Here is a 7,352-nt window from a genome sequence, read left to right as displayed (position 1 = left end):
CCCAAAAAAATTTAATATTAGTCTCCGGGATACTAGTAAAATGGTTAAATTATCCAATAAATAATTAATGAATTTAAGATTAGAACCTCAGTTAGTGCCCACTACAAACAAAAGAAATAGGGAAAATCTAAACGAAATATTTGTTTTTTTATCCATCAACCAGTGCTCTGACAATGACAACCGCAAACTTAAAGTGGCGAAACAGTGATTAGTGTTTTCTTAACCCTATAAAAAATAATTAATGGACTTTAATTATCCTCAACTAACAAATGGATAATATTAAACATGTCACCTACTCACTAATTAGGTCCTTGTCACCTGTAGATTTAAATTAATCGATGAGAAAGAGAAATATCTAAAATAATTTTAATTTAAATTATATATTTAAAAATAATAATTTTAACCTCTCGAGTCTCGATTTGGAGCGGTGAGACCCTTAAATTTAATCGGTCGGTTCTGTTTGATTTTTAAAATATTGATTTCGACGAATGTGAGAAAAGTGGTGAGCGTCAGGGTCAACGCTCGCTTCTTCTTCTTCCAATCGTAATGCCTTCTCTCTTTCCGTGGACTCCAAATGTGATGCTCCGCGGAACATCATATTATAAACCGTTCCGTTTCGCTGCCAGCGTCTCTGACGGTTCATATATTCGGGAATACGTTTATTTAAGATGATCCGCCGGTGAAGTGTTTCGTTTCCACCGTAGATTTCGACGTCGGCGAGTTATTTCGCGGAAAGGGAAAGCGAACAGCGATTCGCGCCTTGGCATCGTGGTCGAGCCTCAGCCATAGCCCTGATTCGGCATCGTTGAAGGAGCATTCGCCTTTGATGCTTCAATCAGCAAGGATGGGTTGGTGATTGATCGAGAGAAGGCAAGGCCATTGGGGGCGCTGACAGGAGGCAGAGATCGATCGTTTTGGTGGCGCAGGGGATGTATTGTAGCCCGTGATTTCCGACGATGGAGAGGTGGAAATGGTTTTGCTGGAGCCGAGGAATGGCTCCCCGTGCCAATAGTTTCGAGCCGGAACCCTACTCCCTCCCTTGCCCGATGCCTGATTGGCCACAAGGTGAGTTTTTTTTTTTCCCGTCATCTTTGAGATTGTGCTTAAACCTAATGCACCGATTTCATTAATCTTACTTTTGTGGTTCCTTCTTGATTTATGCGATATTTGATGTGCCCTTGAACACATTCAAACGAATGCTGTCTTTTTGGGGCTTGATCTTACGATCGATTTGAGGATTTTTGGAGAAATGGATCCAGTTTTGCTCCTTCAATCTGGTCAAGGACGCTCTTTTTGCACGCCCCTTGGCAAATTTTGCACTGCTTCCTTTGGTTGCACTTTGCAACAACAATGATTTCCCTTTTTTTTCCCCAACAAATGCATTCGCTTTCTATAGTATTTACTTCCTTGCTTTATTTTCCTGAGGAATTACCTTACTTCTCTCAGCTTCGATTGGTAGCTATAGTTTTTTTAACTGTAAACATCATCATCTTCTTCTTCTTCTTCAACATCATCGTAAAGCTTTGTTCTTTCATCCATGAAACTAACCTTCCTAAATGCATAGGATGCAGAAGTGAGTCTGTTTTATCTTGCTTGGACTTTGTGCACACTAGTTTTTTTTGTAGTTTTACTTAAAATTTTGTGCTCTAATGCGTAGTTTTTTAGGTGGAGAGTTTGCTAAAGGAACAATATGCATTGGGGAACTTGAAGTTGTGCAAATTACTCGGTTTGAGCGCATCTGGAGTTGTCTTTCCTCGAAAGAAAAGGGTAATGGAGCGATATTCTACAAGCCCTCATCTATACCAGAAGGATTTTTCAGCCTTGGTCATTTTTGCCATCGTTGTGATCAACCTCTGCACGGTTTTGTTCTTGTTGTGAGAGAAAATGCAGCAACTAAGCACTCAACTGGCCTACCAGCTCTCGTGGAGCCAGTAGACTATGCAATCATCTGGAGTTCAAACGACTTTAGCGATGACTACGATCGCGGTTGCAGTTACTTCTGGCTTCCAATACCACCCGAGGGGTATCGAGCATTGGGCATCTTTGTCACTAGTGGGCCCAACAAGCCCTCCGTTGAAGAAGTTAGATGTGTTCGAGTCGATCTTACTGATTCAAGTGAAGCTCATGAATTAATGATCGATTTGGAAGCAATTTTCCCACATCTCCCTTGCCAAGTTTGGAAGATGAGACCTTCTTCTCGGGGCTTGTTGGGGACAGGTGTTTCGGTAGGGACATTCTGTTGCAACACTGACTCAAGCTCTCGAGACAAATTGAGTGTTCATTGTTTGAAGAACTTGGATTCTTCTCTAAATGGGATGCCGAATTTAGAACAGATTCATGCTCTCATTCAGCATTATGGCCCAACCCTTATGTTTCATCCGAAAGAAGTTTATTTACCTTCTTCAGTTTCGTGGTTTTTTGAGAATGGTGCTACTCTTCATAAAAAGGATGCCAAAGCAGGAGAGAGCATAGATGTAAAAGGCTCAAACCTTCCATTAGGTGGCCAAAATGATGGTGAGTACTGGATAGATCTCCCCGACAACGACGACAATAAAGACAGTTTCATCAAGAAAGGAAACATAGAAACTGCTGAGCTTTATGTTCATGTGAAACCAGCCATGGGAGGCACTTTCACTGATATCTCAATGTGGATATTCTGCCCGTTCAACGGCCCTGCTACAATCAAAGTCGGAGCGGCAAACTTTTCGCTGAGCAAAGTCGGGCAGCATGTTGGAGATTGGGAGCATTACACTCTTCGCATAAGCAACTTCAATGGTGAACTTTGGAGTATATATTTCTCTCAGCATAGTGGAGGAGAATGGGTTGATGCATCTGGCTTGGAGTTCATAGGAGGCAATAAGGCAGTAGTTTACTCCTCAAAGAGTGGCCATGCGAGCTTCCCTCACCAAGGAAACTACCTCCAGGGCTCTGAAAAGCTCGGAATTGGCATTCGAAACGATGCGGCTCGCAGCAAGTTTTTTGTAGACTCCAGCACTAGGTATCAGATTGTTGCAGCAGAGTATCTTGGGGATGTGGAAGAACCATTCTGGTTGCAGTACATGCGAGAATGGGGACCAAGTATAAAGTACAATTCAAGGTCAGAAATCGATAGAATTCTGAGCTTTCTACCATTCAGTATCAGGAATGCAGTGAAGAATATATTCAACAGTCTTCCTATGGAGCTATATGGAGAGGAAGGACCCACTGGACCCAAGGAAAAGAACAATTGGGTAGGCGATGAAAGATGGTGAAGAACTGAACGATGATCTTTTCCTTCAGGAACACGAACACATCTAGGCTTCAGAAATGTCATTCTCGGTATGGAATCAGGTTAATTAACTACCACAGTGATCACAGTTTCCATTGAGCATTGCACTGCCGAAATTGTATAATGATTTGTGATCAGTGCAACGGCTCGAGCAAATCAGGATCTTAAGCTCAAGATTTTGTCATGCAGAGATTTTTCTTTTTTATTTTTTCCTTCTTTCTCCCATGCTGGTTATGTTTTTGCTTTTGGAAATCATTCATGTAGATAAATGATCGAAGCAGTCGACATTGCAGTTTGTTGTGTATTATGAAAACTTGATCTAATTGTAATATGCAATGAGTTTGAGAAGGTTATAGTTTCTTTTTTCTATTAAAATTTAATATTTTAGTGAGAATTAGAGTGAGATCATATATTTTTTTCTATGTTATCATCAATCAATCACCAAACATGCACCTTAATTAGCGCTGTTGAAAGCCCTTAAAATTAAATAATTTAATCCTTCAGAGAGTAGAATATTCACTACACAACAATCTACCAATCCAGCCATTCAATCCTGTGTGTCTTCCAATTTTCTGGCACTGCTCATCAGTTGACTTTCCCACCTAAAATTAAAAATTAACAAAAAAAAAGTAACGAAAATCTTGAAAGAATAAAAAAAAGCCAAGGAAACAGAGTCGAAGCCACTTCTTAGTTTGCTTTCCATTGCTTTATCCTTCATCATGCACCACTCACCTTCATAAGAAAGTAGAGAAACGGGCAATTGAGTCCGAACTTTCTGTTCTCTCGAGAAAAAAAAACAATTTTTATGTTACAATACGAGTAAAAATTCAATTTTGGTGTATTTTTTAAAGGAAAGATCGCATTTTGCCGTTCGATCCCATTGTCGTCTCAGCAGGTGGACTTCCCATTGCTTCCTTCCTTCGCTAGTTCTTTTCACCTTCTCACCAGCCGCTGATGCTTTCATTAATGGCGGATCGGGCGGTTACACTTGTCGACGTCATTTGATTGCCGTTTTTGTCTCTTGCTCAATCCTCAGCGAACTGTTCGGTTCCTGTTCAATGCTCGAAGCAGAAACTGATGCAGAGAAGTTGAAACAGATACACTCATCTCATCTCCCTTTACAATTCTAATTCTGTTTCCCAATTCTCTTCTTTGTTTGTTTCTGTTTCCAATTCCTATCCTTCGAATTCTTCATTCTTTTCTCACCCAAAAAAAAATCCTTTTCCTTTTCTTCTTGTTGATACTCCGACTCTGGCTCTATGAATAGTTAAGTTTCAGCATGTTGATGGAGAAAGATGATCTCACGACCAGTATCTCAGGTTTTTGCAAGAGTTCTTTTAAATTTTTCTCTTAATTTCTCACGCTTTGACTTTGTTTTGAATTCTGCGATTTTTTTCTTTATTATCATTGCAGCATCACAGCCATGGAGCTTTATGTGTTTGTTCTTGTGAAAGGCTACTTCCATAGTTCATGCAGTTCTGAGATCATTATAGGAAGCAATTCAGAATCCAGGAAAGATAGCTATTCAGATATTAGTTAATCGGAAATTAAATACGAGTCGAAAAGATTATCGACAGTACCTTTTGCTTTTGCATCCCAAACCACCAAAGTGTAGTAGAAGATTAAGGCAGATGCAAAGAACATTCCTTTCCAGCCATGAATTGAGCTTCCATGAGTGCATGTTCAGTATCAACAACCACCAAGTTTGGAGGATAATTCCAAGCATGAACAATGGGGATGAGTTTTTAGTTGAGTGTTCACCGGTTGTTCGATTGGGAAATGTAGTCCAGAGGCCTTCTTCAATCATGCATAATTCAATAGAAGAGATGGTGAAGAGAATTAGTCTTAAGGAAACCTCATTGTTTAGATTAACAAGTATCAAAGAAAAGAGAATGATCAAGATCGACAAGGCTTTAGATTCCAAAAACTCGACGACAGCATTTATTCACTGTGTTTGGGAGAGTGATCTTCCCTATTTCGAGTTTGTTTCGGATGATCTTAGAGGTGAAGCTTTTGTGGCAAGTCCTGTTGAAGTTGAAACCGCGGCAAACAAGTCCTTGGATTATGTTTATATCTTCCAATTGCCGAAAACAAGTGGAAATTTATCGAACAAAAGTGTAAACTTTAGTGATGCTGCACATGTTGTTGGGAAGATGACAGTGTCAAGTTCTCTAATTGTGAGCTTGGACAGATCCAAGTTCATGGAAACCGAGTTTGTTTTGTTTGACACGAAAGGAGAACGATCGAAAGAAAAAGATACACCTTCATTCCAATCCAAAAATCTCACTGAGATACTGCCACCAAGAAGTTCACTGAAGCACAATCCTAAACACAAGTTTGGAGAATCCAATTCTGATCAGTTTGAGTTCCTACCGCAAACAATCAACGAATTGGAGCCCCTTACGAATGGCCTTTTATCGAATTTTGAGTCAGCCGCAATACTTCTCCGAGATTACGGATACAAAAGCTCAAAAGTTGAACCTTATGGTGGTTGGGGCCTCAAGTTCCTTGAGCAAGCATCATCAGTACAAAGTCACAAAGAAAGACACAAGGAGTTGAATGTTCTACTTCCCGCGGGACTACACGGCGGACCGGTAATTAAACACAGTGGTCCGTTGAGCCTCATCGATCGATGGAAGTCCGGTAGACACTGTGACTGTGGTGGTTGGGATGTTGGGTGCCCTTTGACAGTGCTGAAAAATGACTCGGTCTGTTCAAAAGCCGATATGGAAGAGGACTCCAAGCCATTTGAACTTTTCATAGAGGTACATATAAACTTTTTTTGTTTTGCATGATTGATGTGGATCATATATAATGATTAAATATTCATGTAATTAATTTTCAGAATGGAAAGAAGAGTGATCCAACTCTCAAACTGTTGAACATGAGCAAAGGGATTTATGTTGTGAACTTTGTGCCAACTCTATCAGCTTTCCAGGCTTTTGCCATAGCAGTTGCTTTCATCCATTCTCAAACACCAGATTTGTGTCCAAAGCTGTAAACTGAACGAGTACGGTTGAACGATATTGCTACTTTTTTTTGCACATCAGCGACTGATGCAGTGTCGGCGGGCGATAGGTTTGAATCGCAAACCGTTTGATGTATGTCAAGTAACTTTGTTGGAATAGTTTGATGGTGATTAGATCATTTTGGATTGTTTAGATTAGAAACTTTTGACGACTTGAAGCTTGAGTCACAGACTTTTTTGTAGCATTACTCAAAATTAGTTCAATCCAACAATCCAATTTCATGTACATAAAAAGAGTTTCATTCAAAGGCAATCAATCTTATTCCATGAAATGTAAGGTAAAACTCAAACCAATTCGATCAAATTAAAATAAAATACTTCATTGAATTCTACTCAATTAATCATATTTGATTTGTGTTCCTTTAGGATCCGATTACTTTGATAGATCAAAGATAAAAAAGAAAAGAACAAAAAGTATTAGAAAAAAATGATAGAAATTGAAAGCTTCCTTTCCCCTTTCCTTTCCTTTCTTTTCCTTTCCTTTCTCATCTCTTAGATCTTCTAGCTAAGTAATTGGCCAACTCAGAATCAGTATCTCAATCTGCTTTTTTAATTTCTTATAAAATTAATAAATTAAAGGGGAAAAGATCTTCTTTTCTAGAGAAAAAAGGGGCAAAACCTCAAAGAATATTTCATAGATTAAAATTGCAAAATCATGGCAAATCAATTGAGAAGTGACACATGTTTTCCTCCACATGCATCACGAATTTTCCAAAAAAAAAAAATACAAGAATAAATAAATAAAATGGAGAACCAAAGGAATCCACTTGATGCACAGTGCTTTAAAGTGCTTACTCTTCTCCTGTCTCAAATCAAGTAAAATTTTCATTTCACTTCAGAATTTAGTTTATTTTTTTAAAAAAAACCAATATATTTAATCGCATACCATTTCACTCCTTAATTATTATCTCTGTTAATTCATCACCTTTTCGTTGTGAAGGATATTTTAGAAAAAAGGAGTAAATTCTGGGTCGAAATGATTATTTGTTAGAAAGTAATGGTCCACTGAGAAAGAGCAGAGCAAAGTCGTGTGGAAACGGAATTTCCCAACTAAAA

At 38.9% G+C, this 7,352-nt stretch overlaps 2 protein-coding genes across 2 annotated transcripts; both read left to right on the top strand.

The window, feature by feature from the left end:
• The first annotated feature begins 676 nt into the window (after positions 1–676).
• LOC122021126 lies at positions 677–3,616 on the top strand. Its single transcript, XM_042579213.1, has 2 exons — positions 677–1,065; positions 1,666–3,616. The coding sequence occupies exons 1-2, from the start codon at positions 957–959 to the stop codon at positions 3,249–3,251; spliced, it is 1,695 nt and encodes a 564-aa protein (XP_042435147.1). The 5' UTR covers positions 677–956; the 3' UTR covers positions 3,252–3,616.
• Positions 3,617–4,899: 1,283 nt separating this feature from the next.
• LOC122018630 lies at positions 4,900–6,541 on the top strand. Its single transcript, XM_042576000.1, has 2 exons — positions 4,900–6,033; positions 6,114–6,541. The coding sequence occupies exons 1-2, from the start codon at positions 4,900–4,902 to the stop codon at positions 6,267–6,269; spliced, it is 1,290 nt and encodes a 429-aa protein (XP_042431934.1). The 3' UTR covers positions 6,270–6,541.
• Positions 6,542–7,352: the final 811 nt, after the last annotated feature.

This window comes from Zingiber officinale, chromosome 9A, assembly GCF_018446385.1.
Source record: "Zingiber officinale cultivar Zhangliang chromosome 9A, Zo_v1.1, whole genome shotgun sequence".
NCBI lineage: Eukaryota > Viridiplantae > Streptophyta > Magnoliopsida > Zingiberales > Zingiberaceae > Zingiber > Zingiber officinale.
Note: the sequence above shows the minus strand (reverse complement) of the source record. Positions and strands in the feature narration are given on the sequence as shown.

Excerpts from the sequence above, each read along its gene's own strand:
- LOC122021126 (XM_042579213.1), top strand. The coding sequence starts at position 957 with ATGGAGAGGTGGAAATGGTTTTGCTGGAGCCGAGGAATGGCTCCCCGT. Across the intron at positions 1,066-1,665 it reads GATGCCTGATTGGCCACAAG|GTGGAGAGTTTGCTAAAGGA; the intron begins GTGAGTTTTTTT and ends GTAGTTTTTTAG.
- LOC122018630 (XM_042576000.1), top strand. The coding sequence starts at position 4,900 with ATGCAAAGAACATTCCTTTCCAGCCATGAATTGAGCTTCCATGAGTGC. Across the intron at positions 6,034-6,113 it reads CATTTGAACTTTTCATAGAG|AATGGAAAGAAGAGTGATCC; the intron begins GTACATATAAAC and ends ATTAATTTTCAG.